Source organism: Schistocerca cancellata, chromosome 5 (genome assembly GCF_023864275.1).
Source record: "Schistocerca cancellata isolate TAMUIC-IGC-003103 chromosome 5, iqSchCanc2.1, whole genome shotgun sequence".
Classification (NCBI taxonomy): Eukaryota; Metazoa; Arthropoda; class Insecta; order Orthoptera; family Acrididae; genus Schistocerca; species Schistocerca cancellata.
The window spans coordinates 647,034,086-647,053,385 of NC_064630.1; the positions used below are offsets into that span (position 1 = coordinate 647,034,086).

The window sequence follows — 19,300 nt, forward strand, 5'->3', positions numbered from 1 at the left end:
TCAAAGGAATTATTTTCATTACGAGAAGAGAAGTGCCAGTCAAAACGGCATCCATGTTAAATCCTTCATTGCAGTGTAAGTTCATCTATTAATTGCCATAAATTGAGAGTTAAATGGAACTGGTGTATGGACTATTTATTTATTATAGAATCTATGTCTCACTCCTTTATGATGTTATTTAATTTTCTTCATGTTTCTGCCAAATAGAGAGTTCACAGTCACGAATTCTTTCGTCGAGATCGGACGGAAGTTGCATGCGGCGAAATATTTTCTCCGCGCCATATTCTACTGGTAAATGCATGATAAACTACGGCCCCTTAGGAAATTCATGTTGAGCTATCCAAAAATAATTATATTTTGAATAGGCATTTACTCTCCTCTGCAATGCAACTTCCGACTGATCAGACGATCCAACAAGAAACAGCCGCACACGGTCGGCGTTCGCAAATATATTTCCACCGCTGATTATAGCTATATGTTACAGCACAAAAGTCAATATATTGTTATAATTAGCGACTACGAACGGGGACATTTATAACTGTATGTTTATGTATACACATTACGTAAACATATAGTTATAATTGGCGCCCGAACAGGGACATTTATAACTGTATGTTTATGTATACACATTACGTAAACATATCATTATATTGTCCTTAAGCGCAGAGAATTACTGAATGACACTCTCGAAGTCTACGACACTTCGTATGGTGCCTTTTTAAATGGAGAGCATTGCTGGTGCTATTATCTTCTCTAAGCAGAAAAAATTTCATCCTCTTCGTCACAGAGCTACAAGCTATTTTCTAGCACAAACTGAATGAAGCTAACAGAATGTGTAGAATCTGAAACCCTGTTCTCACCTCACTGCATTCCAAGAAGGGCTATGTTTCGCAACACTTCTGCTGGGACTTGTGCAGGAATTGCCTTGAACACAAAACAAACTTCTGAAAAAATCCTGTTATCTGTGTTCTAATTCGTTGCTTCTGCCAAAATCACATTCAGCTTACGGACAAAAGGAGTCTAATGGGCTAAAACTCAGTAGTTGAGCCAGGCGATTTCTGGGACAGCTTGCATTGTTGTCAAATGTATTCAAGATGGCGGATCCAAGATAGTGGCCATAGATGAGACAATGTTGCCCTGATATCAAGGCCTAGCTTCCCTCCCCCATCCCCCCTCCCCCCTCCCCTTCTACGCCATCACTCCTGGAAATGGTGGAAAATGGTCAGTCTCTGACCAGCTGCTGAAGAGGAAGGTTAGGTTAGTGTACTTTATTTATTTTTGGTGTGAAAATGTAATTCTGAGCTGGAGAGGAAGGCAGGATATTTAATTAAATTATTTATTTATGTATAGCTCAAGTGGGATGCCTTGAGTAACCTAACTCAGAGACCTGTGTTTGCCTTGACGTGCAAGGACCAACTGAGCTGGTTTGCACCATATTCACTAGAGGGCACTGTCGGCCTACTTCACCCATCTCCCACACTCGACCTTACCCACCTACCACCACCACCCCTCCCCTGGAAATAGTGGGAAACGGTCAGTCTCTGTCCAGCTGCCTCTCTGGTTAGTGTATGTATACACATCTACATGTATAGTGCTACACAGTGAGTGTCTAAAATCGCAATATGGCTCAGAATTGATGATGTCACACAGCTGGTGCTACCTGCTGAAAACATTTATGACACCACTGAAACCTAATGGCAAGCGAACTCAAAATAAAAATTCTTCACAGGACGCTCCCTTCACCTACAAGTCGAAATAAATCTATCTGCTCCACTTGTGAACTGGCAGAAAAAAGCCCCAGTCTAAAACGGTAACTGAAACAATCCCTAAAACTGGTATATGCCTAGAAATTACTGAGAAACGAGAACTGCAGAGATGTTAAAAAATCGGACTACACGAACATGCTAGTGTGATGTTCATCACTTCTCTGAAACGCTGAGTGGGCTTAGTTAATATTTGATAAGCCACTTATTTTTTATTTTCCTAACTGCTCAAAGCAAGCTCTACAATGGGAAACCAACACTCGTGTCTGTGCACAGATGGGGAAATCAGAACAACTACATATCTAAAAGTTCATGACATATTTCGAAATCCACAACAGATTACGAAAAAATAGACACGCGGCAGATCGGATGTTTAAGAAATTCCTCTAGAATTCGAAGCACTGTCCTAGAGACGAGGAAAAATGGCTGGAATTTTCGGTGAATTTTCGATGTCTCACAACTGCTGGTCTGGAGCCACAATGGTGGGTGGGGGACAGCAGCCCACCTGTCCAACCAGAGGAGGCTAGTCTGCTTGGACTTGTCTCCGAACACTCGAGCGAATAAGACATCACGTGACTCTCTGACGTCACGGAACTTTCCGTAGATGTCTTGTCCTGTCCCTGTCTTGTTCGAACCAATCCGAGGAGACTTCTATGCCTCCACACAAAGGATATTTTGTGACTCTCAGACGTCATGGAACTTCCTGTGAATGGAGCACATTGATTGCTTCTTACTGCATTTACCCATCAAATTGCTGCTGCTGGTGTGGGAGCACTATTCGCCACTTCCTACAGTCGAACAAATTAAGAGAATTTCAGCAGAAAACTATTTTTGTACAGATCCAAAAAACATATGGCAGTCATATTGGAAAAGTGATCTACAGATTGTGAAATATGAAAACTATTGCTAAAGACACTTAGTTACACTGCTGTGCTACTGTCGAGGAAAGCGTGAATTTTTTCGGCATGAAACGGAACTCCAAAAATGGTTCAAATGGCTCTGAGCACTATGGGACTTAACTGCTACGGTCATCAGTCCCCTAGAACTTAGAACTACTTAAACCTAACTAACCTAAGGACAGCACACAACACCCAGCCATCACGAGGCAGAGAAAATCCCTGACCCCGCCGGGAATCGAACCCGGGAACCCGGGCGTGGGAAGCGAGAACGCTACCGCACGACCACGAGATGCGGGCAAACGGAACTCCAACCAGGTTATCGCACAACAAACGATTGTACCACCATGACGTATCATTACGGCGCTGTAGTAATTTATCATATCGAGATCTTTGGTACAAAGGACTCTGGAGGAACGAAAGTGGCTTCCCTTTAAGCTACACCTACACCAGCAGCTATACGGAAACGATTTCCAAAATCGGGTATCGTTCTGCAGACGTCTCCTAAATAAAGTAGCCGCAAATCCGGGTTTCATCAGACAGATTTGAGCAAAATATTATGACAACCTGCCTAACAGCTTGTCTGTCGGGCATCACGGATCCGACAGTTTGTTGGTAGGTTTGTGGAGGTATGTGGCATTAGATGTCTATGTATAGGTCAAATAATTCGCGTAAATAACGAGCTGCTAATCTACGTACACAGTGATGGCGCCTGATAGCGACCCAGATGGATTCCACAGGATTTATATCAGGCGAATCTGGTAGCCAAGACATCAACGTGACTTCACTATAATGCTCCTCAAACCACTGTGGCACGATTCTCGCTCTGAGACGAGAACAATTATACTGCTGAAAGATGACATCGCCGTTGGGGAAGACGTCAAGGATGAAGGGATACAGGTGCTTCACAGCAGTCAGCGTGTCTTCGATTACTACCACAGGTCCCACGCAAGTGTGGCACGCTGCACGTTTCGAGACGCCGTTCACCTAGTGCAGCAAAGTGAGATTCACCCGAAGAGCCGACACGTTTCGATTGATCGAAGGCCGAATCCCAGAAGTCCCGTGCCCACTGCAGTCGTAATTGATGATGTCGCTGAGTCAACGTGCGAACACGCAGGTATGGTCTGATGCGGAGCTAGGTGTTCATCAATGTACGATGAACAATGTTCTCTGAAACACTTGTGCACACATCAGCATTGTGCTCTTTCGGCTGAGATCTATCCCATTTTACAGAGCAGACAACCCTCCGGAACGCACGCTCTGTAAAGAGTCGTGGATGTCCAGCCATTTAAAGCCAGTGGTAGTTTCACTGTCCGTCTGTCTCTTTCTGTAGATGCTCACAACAGTAGCACGTGAACATTCGACCAGCTTCGCCGTTACCGAGATCCTCCTTCACAGGCTTTGCGTAATAATAATCTTTCCTTCGAGAAAGTCGCATATGTCTGCGTATTTCCCGATTTGCAACCCTTATCTTCGCTAGGGTGACCCCAATCCGTCTCTGCTGCATTTATATACTTTTCATAGTGCATCACATGCCCGCAACATCCCAAAGCGGCATCCAACTGTAGGAAAAGGTCATTGGTCATAATGTTTGGCTTTATATATATATATATATATATATATATATATATATATATATATATATGTGTGTGTGTGTGTGTGTGTGTGTGTGTGTGTGTGTGTGTGTGCGCTCACACCCTCAGTTCACCCTAATACATTTTAAATGAGCACCTTGAGCTAGAGCCAATAGACAATTTTTTAAATAATTTCCTTGGGCTGCTCTCAAATCAAATAGAAAGTGGACCCCTAACAGTCCCAAATCTGCACAAAAAACCTGTTTCATCAATCGATATAAAATTGCACAAATATAGACTATCATGATGAGCAAATGTTCCGCTCTCAACCCACCCTCCAGCTTTTTAATTTTGTATTTCCTACAACTAACTTACCAATTACTATGATAAACAAAAGTCTGTATATATATAAATGAGAGTACACATATTTCTAATTTGTAGTATGCAATCAGCTGGCTTTAAAGTATTTCGTCAGAATTTCCGGTGACAATTCCATGAAAAAAAAAGAGATGACATACCAAAAGTAGTTGTCCTACTGTCTTTTAATAATACGTTTGTTCTTATAGTGAAAACATTTTTCTGTTATTAAAATGTTGCATTTTCCATTTGCCACACCATCATCTTTGCTCATTTACGTTCTTGGTCAATAGGAAATGAATTATGTCTTAGTATCTTTGCTTAACGATAATCATTACATTGTAAACAAAAGCATCAAGTGTATAGCGCATGTGTGATGCTCAATAGTTGCATTGCGAATATTATGAAGTGTGCCACAGTAATTCATTTACAATGTGTGTTGCTGTTTGCAATGTGTGCTGCACGTACATCGATTTGAAAACCACGTGGACCACAACAAAACAAATCGTCATCTACTGGAACTTATGTAAACGAATACCATTCTTTCATTTTGCATCCAAATAAATGCAAGAACTTTAGGATGTTTCTACTAATGAAACAACTTAGAAAGTCACACTAAATATTCATATGCTGTTATGCAGCGTAGGAGCAGACAATATGCTGTTGATCAAAACATCTATGTAACTGAAAATATTAGCCATCTCAACACGGGCATGGTAGCCCGAAACCGATTATGACACTAAAATAAAACATTTAAAAAGTATTTATGGCTGGTGGCGTCATTCACCCACAGACTTTAATAATTTAAGCTGGTTTATGCTCACTGCTGCAAAAACGTGAGTTCCATTCCCTTCTTGAAACTCTTAGAGGTCAGTCTTTCTTTTTTTATCTCGGCTGTGTTCTTCCTCAGGTCTCAAGCTATCTCTATACCGAATTCCATCGAAAATCGAAATCAGTTCAGTTGTGAAAACTAACAGCCAGAACTGCTTTCAGATTTATGACACTGATATGGGTTGTGGATTTAAAGAAAAAGAACCTAATATTGCACGTGCCATTGTGTTTCTCTGTTTCTCAAATTATTTCTAATGTCATAAATATGAATGAACTGCAACAGAACATATACATACTGGAGAAGAAACTTATCAAGATTAGAGTAGAAGAGATTAATCAGATTTTTGTGAAAGTTTATCATAAATTATGAAATATCTTTAAATATTTTGTCAGACCACTTGGAAAATTGATTGAATCTGTTTCACGACTGTCGTTAAGTATATGTGTCCCAGATTTCTTTCTGTTGATAAAAATTTCTAGTTATTCATACAGCAACATCTTGCGTCCTTCGTTTTATGTATGCAGTATCTTAATGTTGTTTTATGCACTGACGGATTGATGTCCTGTGTTTTTATATGGGAGGCTACTGGACATTTGTGTTCTGTGTTGTATCGAAAGGCGCTGATGTATTCTATATATGTAGTGTAAAAATTATTGCCTGTTTGACCTACGTATTGATCTAGGCATTGACTACTTACGGTTATACAGGGTGGTCCATTGATAGTGACCGGGACAAATATCTCACGAAATAAGCGTGAAACAAAAAAACTACAAAGAACGAAACTCGTCTAGCTTGAAGGGGGAAACCAGATGGCTCTATGGTTGGCCCGCTAGCTGGCGCTGCCATAGGTCACACGGATATCAAATGCGTTTTTTAAAATAGGATCCTCCATTTTTTATTACATATTCGTGTAGTACGTATAGAAATATGAATGATTTAGTTGGACCACTTTTTTCGCTTTGTGATAGATGGCGCTGTAGTAGTCACAAACGTATAAGTACGTGGTATCACGAAACATTCCGCCAGTGCAGACGGTTTTTGCTACGTGATACATTACCCGTGTTAAAATGGACCGTTTACAAATTGCGGAAAAGGTCGATATGGTGTTGATGTATGGCTATTGTGATCAAAATGCCCAACGGGCGTGTGCTATGTATGCTGCTCGGTATCCTGGACGACATCATCCAAGTGTCCGGACCGTTCGCCGGATAGTTACGTTATTTAAGGAAACAGGAAGTGTTCAGCCACATGTGAAACGTCAACCACGATCTGCAACAAATAATGATGCCCAAGAAGGTGTTTTAGCTGCTGTCGCGGCTAATCCGCACATCAGTAGCAGACAAATTGCGCGAGAATCGGGAATCTCAAAAACGTCGGTGTTGAGAATGCTACATCAACATCGATTGCACCCGTACCATATTTCTATGCACCAAGAATTGCATGGCGACGACTTTGAACGTCGTATGCAGTTCTGCCCCTGGGCACAAGAGAAATTACGGGACGATGATAGATTTTTTGCACGCGTTACATTTAGCAACGAAGCGTCATTCACCAACAGCGGTAATGTAAACCGGCATAATATGCACTATTGGCCAACGGAAAATCCACGATGGCTGCGACAAGTGGAACATCAGCGACCTTGGCGGGTTAATGTATGGTGCGGCATTATGGAAGGAAGGATAATTGGCCTCTATTTTATCAATGGGAATCTAAATGGTGCCTTGTATGCTGATCTCCTTCGTAATGTTCTACCGATGTTACTACAAGACGTTTCACTGCATGACAGAATGGCGATGTACTTCCAACATGATGGATGTCCGGCACATAGCTCGCGTGCGGTTGAAGCGGTATTGAATAGAATTTTTCATGACAGGTGGATTGGTCGTCGAAGCACCATACCATGGCCCGCACGTTCACCGGATCTGACGTCCCCGGATTTCTTTCTGTGGGGGAAGTTTAAGGATATTTGCTATCGTGAACCACCTACAACGCCTGACAACATGCTTCGGCGCATTGTCAATGCATGTGCGAACATTACGGAAGGCGAACTACTCGCTGTTGAGAGAAATGTCGTTACACGTATTGCCAAACGCATTGAGGTTGACGGACATCATTTTGAGCATTTATTGCATTAAAGTGGTATTTACAGGTAATCACGCTGTAAAGGCATGCGTTCTCAGAAATGATAAGTTCACAAAGGTACATGTATCACATTGGAAGAACCGAAATACAATGTTCAAACGTTCGTACGTTCTGTATTTTAATTTTAAAACCTACTTGTTACCAACTGTTCGCCTAAAATTGTGAGCCATATGTTTGTGACTATTACAGCGCCATCTATCACAAAGCGAAAAAAGTGGTCCAACTAAAACATTCATATTTCTTTACGTGCTACACGAATATGTAAAAAAAATGGTGGTTCCTGTTTTAAAAAACGCAGTTAATATCCGTTTGACCTATGGCAGCGCCATCTAGCGGGCCAACCACAGCGCCATCTGGTTTCCCCCTTCAAGCTAGACAAGTTTCGTTCTTTGTAGCTTTTTCGTTTGACGCTTATTTCGTGAGATATTTGGCCCGGTCACGATGAATGGACCACCCTGTATATATGACAGAGGATTAAAATTTATCTCGGCTGCTTTTTTTAGGTAAAGGGGTAGAATACGTTTGCTATCACTGAATTCGTTTCAGCCACAGTGCAGTCTTTGTGCTACATGTACGTTAGTACAGACGCCCAGTCTGGCAAGGCTATCGCGACCCACAAAGGTAATTGAAATTGCAGATGTAGTCGTCAGTGGAGCGACAAGCGAGCACAGAGGCGCTTTCGTGCTGCCCTGCGGGGGCTGAAGTATATTGTAGTCGCAGCGTGTTGATCGTCGTCGGAGGAGGTCAGGCTCGATCGGCCATTGTCGGTCCGGGGTCGTAGCAGTAAATCCGGGAGCCGTCTAGTCCGGATCATTAAAGAGGCCCCGGCTGTACGACAGAGGGGCCTTAATGTATGCGGAGGGCGGCGTTTATGGCCGACGGCCTCCTCTTCGGCCGCCAGTATTGGCGGCCCGGGACAAACACGGAGCGCGCTTAACTGCCGCCTGAGGACATCACAGGGCGGCCCGGGACCAAGGGCTGCGCGACACGGCCCGCAGCGGAGCGCTTACAGCTTGTTCCGCTGTAGCGGGCGGCACCCGGCGCACTCGCCGCTTTATTGCTCTCCCAATCCCGCTGAAAGCACGCAGTCTTCACTACGTAGGCACAAGTGCGGCGCGAGAAGAGGGCGGGCGAATTTGTGACGCAAAAGTATGTCAGCTGTGCTGGTGGTAGTAAAATCTTCTGTGTTTATAGGTCGCGTTATATTCCTCTTCAAACTGTTTCAGCCACCGACCTTTCGATCCTTCTGCTGGGATCTTCTTGAGGATTCTGTTTTGTCCCTGGATCGCAATTACAATTCAAAAGTTCAAGAGTAGCACGAACTTTTTTAACACCATATACGAGGCCAGAAAAAAATTAGTAGACCTGAAAAAAGGACGTCGATTTTTATCCGATCACACCGTAAGCTACCTCGGGAATATGAGGTGTGCTGATAATTTTTTCAACGTCATCCGCCAACTGTGTCTACCCTTTATTCCCAACAGGTGGTCCACGGACCCCCAGGAGTCCGCGAGCTCTGCCAGAGGGTTGGGTTGGGTTGTTTTGGGGAAGGAGACCAGCAGCGACATCATCGGTCTCATCGGATTAGGGAAGGACGGTGAAGGAAGTCGGCCGTGCCATTTGAAAGGAACCATCCCGGCATTTGCCTGGAGCGATTTAGGGAAATCACGGAAAACCTAAATCAGGATGGCCGGACGCGGGATTGAACCGTCGTCCTCCCGAATGCGAGTCCAGTGTCTAACCACTGCGCCACCTCGCTCGGTTATGCCAGAGGGGTCCGCAAGATGCTATTAGAAGAAAAAATACACTACTGGCCATTAAAATTACTACACCAAGAAGAAATGCAGATGATAAACGGGTATTCATTGGACAAATGTAATATACTAGAACTGACATGTGATTACATTTTCACGCAATTTGGGTGCATAGATCCTGAGAAATCAGTACCCAGAACAACCACCTCTGACCGTAATAACGGCCTTGATACGCCTGGGCATTGAGTCAAACAGAGCTCGGATGGCGTGTACAGGTACAGCTGCCCATTCAGCTTCAACACGATACCACAGTTCATCAAGAGTAGTGACTGGCGTATTGTGACGAGCCAGTTGCTCGGCCACCATTGACCAGACGTTTTCAATTGGTGAGAGATCTGGAGAATGTGCTGGCCAGGGCAGCAGTCGAACATTTCCTGTGTCCAGAAAGGCCCGTACAGGACCTGCAACATGCGGTCGTGCATTATCCTGCTGAAATGTAGGGTTTCGCAGGGATCGAATGAAGGTTAGAGCCACGGGTCGTAACACATGTGAAATGTAACGTCCACTGTTCAAATTACCGTCAATGCGAACAAGAGGTGACCGAGACGTGTAACCGATTGCACTCCATACCATCACGCGGGTGACACGCCAGTATGGTGATGACGAATACACGCTTCCAATGTGTATTCACCGCGATGTCGCCAAACACGGATGCGACCATCATGATGCTGTAAACAAAACCTGCATTCATACGAAAAAATGACGTGTTGCCATTCGTGCACCCAGGTTCGTGTCCGCCGCTCGTGGTCTCGCGGTAGCGTTCTCGCTTCCCGAGCACGGGGTCCCGGGTTCGATTCCCGGCGGGGTCAGGGATTTTCACCTGCCTCGAGATGACTGGGTGTTTGTGTTGTCCTCATCATTTTCATCATCATCCAGGAAAGTGCGAAATTGGACTGAGCAAAGGTTGGGAAATTGTACGGGCGCTGATAACCACGCAGTTGAGCGCCCCACAAACCAAAACATCATCATCACACCCAGGTTCGTCGTTGAGTACACCATCGCAGGCGCTCCTGTCTGTGATGAAGGGTCAAGCGTAACCGCAGCCATGGTCTCCGAGCTGATAGCCCATGCTGCTGCAAACGTCGTCGAATTGTTCGTGCAGATGGTTGTTGTCTGGCAAACGTCCCCGTCTGTTGACTCAGGGATCGAGACGTGGCTGTACGATCCGTTACAGCCATGTGGATAAGGTGCATGTGATCTCGACTGCTAGTGATACGGGGCCGTTGGGATACAGCACGGCGTTCCGTATTACCCTCCTGAACCCACCGATTCCATATTCTGCTAACAGTCATTGGATCTCGACCAACGCGAGCAGCAATGTCGCGATACGATAAACCGCAATCCCAATAGGCTACAATCCGACCTTTATCAAAGTCGGAAACGTGATGGTACTCGTTTCTCCTCCTTACACGAGGCATCACAACAACATTTCAGCAGGCAACGCCGGTCAACTGCTGTTTGTGTATGAGAAATCGGTTGGAAACTTTCCTCATGTCAGCACGTTGTAGGTGTCGCCACCGGCGCCAACCTTGCGCCAAGCTCTGAAAAGCTAATCATTTGCATATCACAGCATCTTCTTCCTGTTGGTTAAATTTCGTTTCTGTAGCACGTCTTCTTCGTGATGTAGCAATTTTAATGGCCAGTAGTGTACTTTGGAGATGGAATGGCGCGCCGTGGTCTTCAGTGATGAAAGCGGACTCTGTCTACAAGGAAGTGATGGTCGTATGGTCTTTGGCGCGTGCGACATAGACCTGGTGAGCACTGTCCCGTAGAGTGCGTTCGTCGGAGACCCAGTGGCTCCACTCCAGGCCTTCTGGTCTGGCGTGCGATAAGCTACAACTCTCGTTCACGTTTGATGTTTTGGAGGGACGCCAACCAGCGCTCGGTACGAGCAGAATGTTGTTAAACGCGTTCTTTTGCCGTTCTTGCAAGAGGATAATGCTCTCCCACACATTGCCCGTGAAACTCAACGTGTTCTGCAAGACTGTCAGCAACTTCCCTGGCCAGCGCGATCTCCGAACTTGTCTCCAATCGAGTATGTTATGATAGGACGAAAAGTGAGTCGTGCGACTCGTCAGCCAACAACTCTTACAGTAATTCATGAACAGGTCGAGTAGCCATGGCATAATGTGACCTAGGAGGGTATTCGCCACCTGTACGATCGACTGAATGCCAGAGCCAGCACCTACAATGCCGCCCGTGGAGACTACACCACGTACTAATACTGGTTTCATCATGCATGATACGTGGTACCTCAGAGCGCTTGTGCTGTTTATCTTTAAATGTAATCATTTCATGTACTCTGTATGCACTGTTGCAACAATAAATCCTGAGTGAATTGGAAAGCTCTACAACGGTGTATTAACTTTTCCCTCCGGAAGTGTATTTTGAAACGGAGGGCTACCGAAAATCGACTTGTAGCAGTCCACGGTTTGAGCAAAGTCTCTGTGGTCACGTCACAGAAGATAGAACCACAGACTGTTCCTCGAGGGTAGTGACTTCTGCCACTTGAGGGATCGTCCATTTTGCCATATCATCTATTCTCCTTGACAGATAAGTAAATACACCTTTGAACCTTTAAATTTGGGATGTCGATCATTAGACCACTTTTTTTCATTCATTGTTCTTCTAACTGGTTCGGTGCAGCCTGCGACGAATCCGTCTCTTATGCCAAACTCTTCATCCCAGAGTAGCATTCGTACCAAGCGTCCTTCATTTTCTGTTGGATGTATTCCAATCTATACCTTCCCTTGCAGTTTTTGCCATCTACAGGTCCGTCTACCATCATTGAAGTTGTCCCTCATGTCTTAACACGTGCCCTGCCATCGTGCTCCTTCTTCTTGTCATTGTTTTCCATATGTTCGTTTCTTCGCCGATACTGCGGAGCACTTCCTCATTCCTTGTTTTATCAGTCCACTTAATTTTCAACATCCTTCTGTAGAACCACGTCTCAAAGGTTCAGGTTCTCTTCTTTTCCGAGTTTTCCCGCAGTCCACGTTTTATTACAATTCTGTGCTCCAGATGTAGATCCTCAGAAATATTTTACTCAGATTAAGATCGACATTTGATAATAGCAGACTTCTCTTGGACAGGAATGTCCTCTTTGCTAATGCTAGTCTGCTTCTTGTGTCTTTCTTGCTTCGTCCGTCGTACTTTATTTTTCTCCCAAGATAGCAGAATTCCTCAACGTCGTCTATTTCGTATTCACCAGTTTTGATGTAAAATTTATCGCTAATCTCATTTCTGCTACTTCTCATTTCTTTCGTCTTTCTTCAATTTACTCTCAATTCTTATTCCGTACTCGTTAGACTGTTCATTTCTTGGTAATGACACGTGGCCGTCCGGAGCCCGCTCTTCTTGCGTCTCTCTGTAGTGCCAGCTGCTGCTCAAACTGCTACTGCAGATGCAGTACAATGCACCGGAGACAGAAGCTCAACACAGTGGTCTTCTTGCGACCGTACATTTTCGTGACCAACGCCGACAGCAACCACGTACAGTGCCTACATTCCTGCCAAGCCTTTGTGCACTATCCCAGAAGGAACATCAAACTTCCCGTAGCCCTATTACATGCCTCGTTTAAACTCAGTGAGGTGTTGAAAATAATGTCTTTGTCGTCTTAGTTACAGCTCAAATGTAACTAACGCTCACGACCGTTACAGAGTACATACGAAGCAAACCTAATTTTCTTCATCTTAGTGGGCTACTAGCGCCTCTCGTATGCTAATGGCACGAAATTTGAACAGCCATCATCTGTCAGATGTAGAAACACGCCTACTGACTTTCGTTTATGTCTCAGCTCTTTCTTGGTGTTACTACGTATTTTTTACGTCAGTATATGTTAAAAAATTCCTCATTTTCTGAAAATATTTTCTTGCTGTTCCCACTCTGCGTTTTCTATCGTCTCCCCTCTGCCAATCGTCACTTATTTTGCTGCCGAAGTAACAAAACCCATATACTGTTTTAGTTTGCATATTCTAATCGTGTAAATATACTTTTCATTCCACAGTGTGGAATATCCCAAGGATGTATAACTTCCCATAAAATCAAAAATAATTGTACATATTCACTAAAGAAGAGTTAATGTTCCTTCGACAGGTCGTAAGTGAAACGGACCTCATTTTTTCAGTCATATCAAAATTTCTGTTGTGTGCTTGTCACAGTGGAAAACGATATCAAGTTGTAAGCCCAAGAATCTGGCACTGTCAACCTCATCTGTCTGCTTCTCTTCATCTTTTGCAACGTGCTGGATAGAAACCTCTTCCAAGCTATCACGAGCATGTTGCGTGTCTTTTCGAAGTCTGACACACTTTATTAATATCCCTGAAAATATAACTAACAACTTTTTCTAAAGCTGTGCTTGATTAACTGTTTATCGCAAATCTGGGATCATCTACGAACAAAACAAACTTAATTTCAGGTAATGTAACTTAGTTGATGCTTGTAAGAAAAAGTAAGACCCTTAAGATGGAACCTTATTTCCCGGCTGAATGACGTCTGTCACCTCAGTTTTGGACTCTTTCCTGTTGACATCCTTTGTTTCCTGTTAGATAGATATGGTTTGAATCATTGCAGAGAAATTCTAGTGAGAACCGTGGAGAGCGCCAGCTGTGTCGATCGTTACACCACATGCTTACGACACATTTGTAAGAAATACATACACCCTTAATCACAAATGAGATAACTAGGAATTTCCCTCCACAAGTCACGAATCTACGAGAATTAGTTGAAGAAAACCTGTATGGGGCAGGAAGGTATTTGTATCTCTTCGTACCCTACAAAAATGGAGAAAGTTCTTCCCGTGGAATCCGAAAAGGAAACTTGTACAAACGCCTGTACTTCAGATTTTTTACTACTGCGATGTTATTCTGCAAGGTCTTTCTCAGCAAGGCTCTCGGTGTTTGCTGCTAGTGACGAACGACTGGATACGATATACTCGTACCTCTGACGTCTATCATTGTGATTCTGTTTCACAACCTTATGCACAGACATACTGCCTAAGTACAGACAAACACAGAGGCTTCCATACACTCTGTCTCGTCTTATCAACGTGTACACTCATATCTACTCGTTCTCAACAAAGTAAAATCCCTTACATACAAGTTCATCACTTGACCACCTGCCTTAGATTATGTGTGCTTCACGCACGACTTGTGAATCATCTTCATCACTACATCAAACAACTATACCTGTCAGCTTTAATAGACAGTTAATGACTTATCTACTAAAACAATAGCAATATATGCCTTCGCTCGGAACACAGCCTTTATCCCACCAGACATTCTGCATTTCTCAAAGTCTTTAACTGGTGCGTTTTATCTGCATTTCTTATATTTATAACTCGCCATTTTATAAAACCTCACTTTTGTACAACCATAAAAACATTTATTATTATTATTAGCAGCTAGTATTATTTCTATTAGTTATAAATCAATTACGTTGTTATAAATGGCATTAGATGTATTGAAATCTTGTTTAAAGTCGTCTTTTTACTTCTATTACTACCACTGTGTTACTGTTTACCATATTATAATCATCATTGATTAAGTAACTGTGATGAAAAATTCATTCTATGCGAGAAAATCTTGCCCGATATAAAAATCCCTAATCTGATGTTAAATGAGTAGAAAAGTAATGAATGCTCCATTCTCGTTTTGCAGGCACCTGGACAACAACAGGCTGACTTGCTTGGACGAGACGGCTATCCGTGGTTTCAGCGAGCTCGAGATGCTGTGAGTACACTCTCAAAATAGTTAAAACTGTTCGTGTTTCACTCCTAAGAAGCCAGTGTCTCCAACAAAATGTACGAAACCAGAACTGTAATTCCGATTTTGTGAGTGGTTGGAGCGAGAAAATAACTGTTTCATGTAAGTTCGTTACACCTATATCATCTGATATCTAAAAAAGGACGACTGATTGCTTCACACTATAAGTTATAAAACATTGTGTTTCGTCCTAGTCATCCAACTGCAAATAAAAGCAAGGGCTTTTTTTTTTTTACAAACATCGAATTTTTAAATAAAAATTCGTAAGTGAAATAGGAGGAGTTGTCCTGGAGAAAAGATTTTACGTTATATGTAAAACTATCTGTGCTACCTGTCAGACATTTTACGTTGGGAAAATTATCAAAAATTTTGTTCCTGCACATTGAACTCCTTTCTTGAGCCACTGACAGTTTTAATAATCTGTATATGACAATTATTGAACTATATGAAAAAAACGTAAATTAGTAACAAACTACGGCATGCGCACACTTTATTCAACATGTAAACGTCACTACAGATATTCGGATTCAGGTTATGACATGCCATCATTGGCTATGATGTAGCGCAGATGAATAGCGAAATGCTGCATAACCTGCTGAAGTGTCGGAACATCGATGCTGTATACGATCTCCTGAATGGCTGTTTTCAGTTCAGCAATGGTTTTGTGGTTATTGCTGTACACCTTTAGTACAGCCACACAGAAAGAAGATGCATGTTTTCATATCCGGAGAATATGGCCGCCAATCGAGACCCTTGCCAGTGGCCTCTGGGTACCCCAGAGCCAGAATGCGGTCCCCACAGCGCTTCTCCAGGACATCAAACATTCTCCACCGTCTTGCATGAACCACTGTCGAAATCAGGGTCACTTTCGATAATGGAGATGAAATCCTCTTCCAAAGCCTTCATGTATCGTTCATAATCACTGTGCCATCAATAATCGCACCGTTTATTCCGTGACTGGACATTACAAACCACACAGTCACCCGTCGAGTGTGAAGACACATCTCGATCGCGAAATACGGATACTCAGTCCCCCAAATGCGTCAACTTTGCTTATTGACGAACCCATCTAAGTGAAATGACTGACAGCAAAAAGGCGCGTGCGCATTCGTATACTAATTCTTATCATGCCCCGCCGCCAATCGTGCAGTTTGAACGTCTTAACGCACACCGTTCAAAAGTAATGATTCTGTTTCGTGTAGTTCAATTGTCACCCTGTATAAATGCAATGTCCTGACTGACTGACTGACTGAATCATTATCGGCCAAGTTGAACCGCTAAGGATAGAAATTTGAAATTACGGGAAGTGAGGATCTTATACTGCAGGCGTCGTTTAAGAAGGGATTTTTCGAAATTCCATCCCTATTGGGGGAAACAGGGAATCAAGTGTTTTTCTGAAAAACATCGCTATTAACGGAATTTTGGACGTGTTTCAGTGATTTTGGAAATTTAACCCTATGGGGTGAAAAAGTGGGTGAAAGCTTTTTTAAAAAATGTATCATTATTAAAGAATTACTATAGTATTTTTAAAGCTTCACCTATGAACACTGGTATTTGTCTTGCTCAGTTACAAATAAAAAAATGCGTGATTCTGTGTTTTTGGACACTGAGCGGCTAAGGGGATAAACCAGGAGATAAGGTTTTTTAAGAAAATATTTTATTATGAAAGCACTTCTAAAGCTAAATCTATGAAAATTTAAATGTGGCGTCTCAGTTACAAATAAGAAAAACGTGTTTCACTGTTTTCGAAAATTCAACCCATGTGGGGGTGAAACGGGAGATGAAAGCTCTTATGGAAATATTTCAGTGTGCAAGCAATATTTCAGTGTGCAAGCATGCTTGAAGCTAAATCTATGAAAATTTGTATTTGGATTCTGAGTTAGAAATAAAGCATATGCATGTCGCTGTTTTTTGAAGTTCAACCAGTAATGGGGTGAAATATGGACGAAACGCTTAATGAAAATATTTCACTGCGAAAGCATTTTTAAAGCTAAATCTTTGAAAATTGCTGTTTGGCTTCTCAGTTAGAGATGAAAAAATACGTGCTTTACTAGTTTTGGAAATCCAATCACTGAGTTGCTGAAACAGGGTCAGACTGATTCACCATACCATTGCCCAAGGAAAATAAGTGTTTCACTGTTTTTAGAACTTGAACTCCTAACGGAGTGAAATTGGAGACGAGATTTTTTTATGAAAATATTTTATTATGAAAGCATTTTAAAGCTAAATCTAAGAAAATTTAAATTAGGCTTCTCAGTTAGAAATAAAAGAATACTTATTTCTGGAAATTCAACCCCTATGAGGGTGAAACAAGGAATGAAATTTTTTAATTAAATTTTAAAGCTAATTTATGAAACTTGGCATTTCAGTTTCCGGTTACATATAATGAAATATTTGTTAGGGGATGAAAGGTGCTAAGGAAATATCTCTACGCAAAAGGCGTGATTAACAGAAACCTTGGACTCCAGCTACCAGAATCGCTTTTTGGTCAGAACTACATTCGGAAAAGACCACGCTTATATGACATTAAGCTTGGAAAGTGTTGAAATTTGTGAACAACATAAAAATTCTATAAAACAAAAATATCTCTGCAGGCCATACAGTCTGCATGAGCGAAGCAGCAGAGGTAATTTTTTTCCCTGAGGGTGTGAACACCAATCTTCTGCTCAAATTATGATGGATTAAGAGACAAAGGAATTAAAGACAATAGCTACCAGTGGACATCGATTTATATCAATGGGACAAGTTGAAAATTTGTACTGGACCAGTATTCGAACCCGGGTCCCCTGCGTACTAGGCAGATGCGCTGATCACTATGCCACCTGGACACAGGGACACACAACCATCTAGACTACCCTGGCACGACTCCCCCCTCCCTATCCTCAGACCCAATTTCCAATTTCTCAACTTATACAACAGGTTCGCCGATGACATTGTAATTCTGTCAGAGACAGCAAAGGAGTTGGAAGAGCACTTGAACGGAATGGATGATGTCTTGAAGGGAGGATATAAGATGAACATCAACAAAAGCAAAACGAGGATAATGGAATGTAGTCGAAATAAGTCGGGTGATGTTGAGGGTATTAGATTAGGAAATGAGACACTTAAAGTAGTAAAGGAGGTTTGCTATTTGGGGAGCAAAATAACTGATGATGGTCGAAGTAGAGAGGATATAAAATGTAGACTGGAAATGGCAAGGAAAGCGTTTCTGAAGAAGAGAAATTTGTTAACATCGAGTATAGATTTAAGTGTCAGGAAGTCATTTCTGAAAGTATTTGTATGGAGTGTAGCCACGTATGGAAGTGAAACATGGACGGTAAATAGTTTGGACAAGAAGAAAATAGAAGCTTTCGAAATGTGGTGCTACAGAAGATTGCTGAAGATTAGATGGGTAGATCACATAACTAATGAGGAAGTATTGAATAGGATTGGGGAGAAGAGAAGTTTGTGGCACAACGTGACCAGAAGAAGGGATCGGTTGCCAGGACATGTTCTGAGGCATCGAAGGATCACCAGTTTAGTATTGGAGGGCAGCGTGGAGGGTAAAAATCGTAGAGGGAGACCAAGAGATGAATTCACTAAGCAGATTCAGAAGGATGTAGGTTGCAGTAGGTACTGGCGGATGAAGAAGCTTGCACAGGATAGAGTAGCATGGAGAGCTGCATCAAACCAGTCTCGGGACTGAAGACCACAACAACAACATACAACAGATTATTGACCCTGTTCATTAGCCTCATTACTCGCGGCGTCTCCCCACTTCCCGTGAAAGTTAGAACTTGGTTTGAATCTGCGCTGATGGGATCAATGGCCTTCACCGCCTTAATTTTATATGTTGTGTAATAAGAGCAGGCGCGTGTCGTAAGTTGAGAATTTCGGCCTGACAGGAGAAGTGCTAGGATAGGTCGTGCGGCTATGGTGACCACTGTTTCTGCACGGCGTAGTGGTGAGCGCATGAGACTAGTAAGCAGGGGACCCGGGTTCGAATCCCAGTCCGGTACAAATTGTCAGCTACCCTCATTGATATAAACCAATGCCCAATGGTAGCCAACGTGTTTAATTCCTTTGTGTCTTCATTCATAGTGGCTGCAGGATCAAAACGGCGTCTGTTATTTCGGACATGTCGGAATGAACAGACACCACATATATTTATAATGGACTAT

The 19,300-nt window shown here is 42.8% G+C and overlaps 1 protein-coding gene across 3 annotated transcripts in view; it reads left to right on the forward strand.

Moving 5' to 3' along the window:
* The window catches only part of LOC126187475 (protein slit), a 793,364-nt gene that overhangs the window by 628,660 nt on the left and 145,404 nt on the right, over window positions 1-19,300 (forward strand). For all 3 annotated transcript variants that reach the window (XM_049928576.1, XM_049928578.1, XM_049928577.1), the window contains exon 5: window positions 15,036-15,107. In XM_049928576.1, coding sequence (XP_049784533.1) covers window positions 15,036-15,107 — 72 coding nt within the window. The remainder of the gene's footprint in view (window positions 1-15,035; window positions 15,108-19,300) is intronic.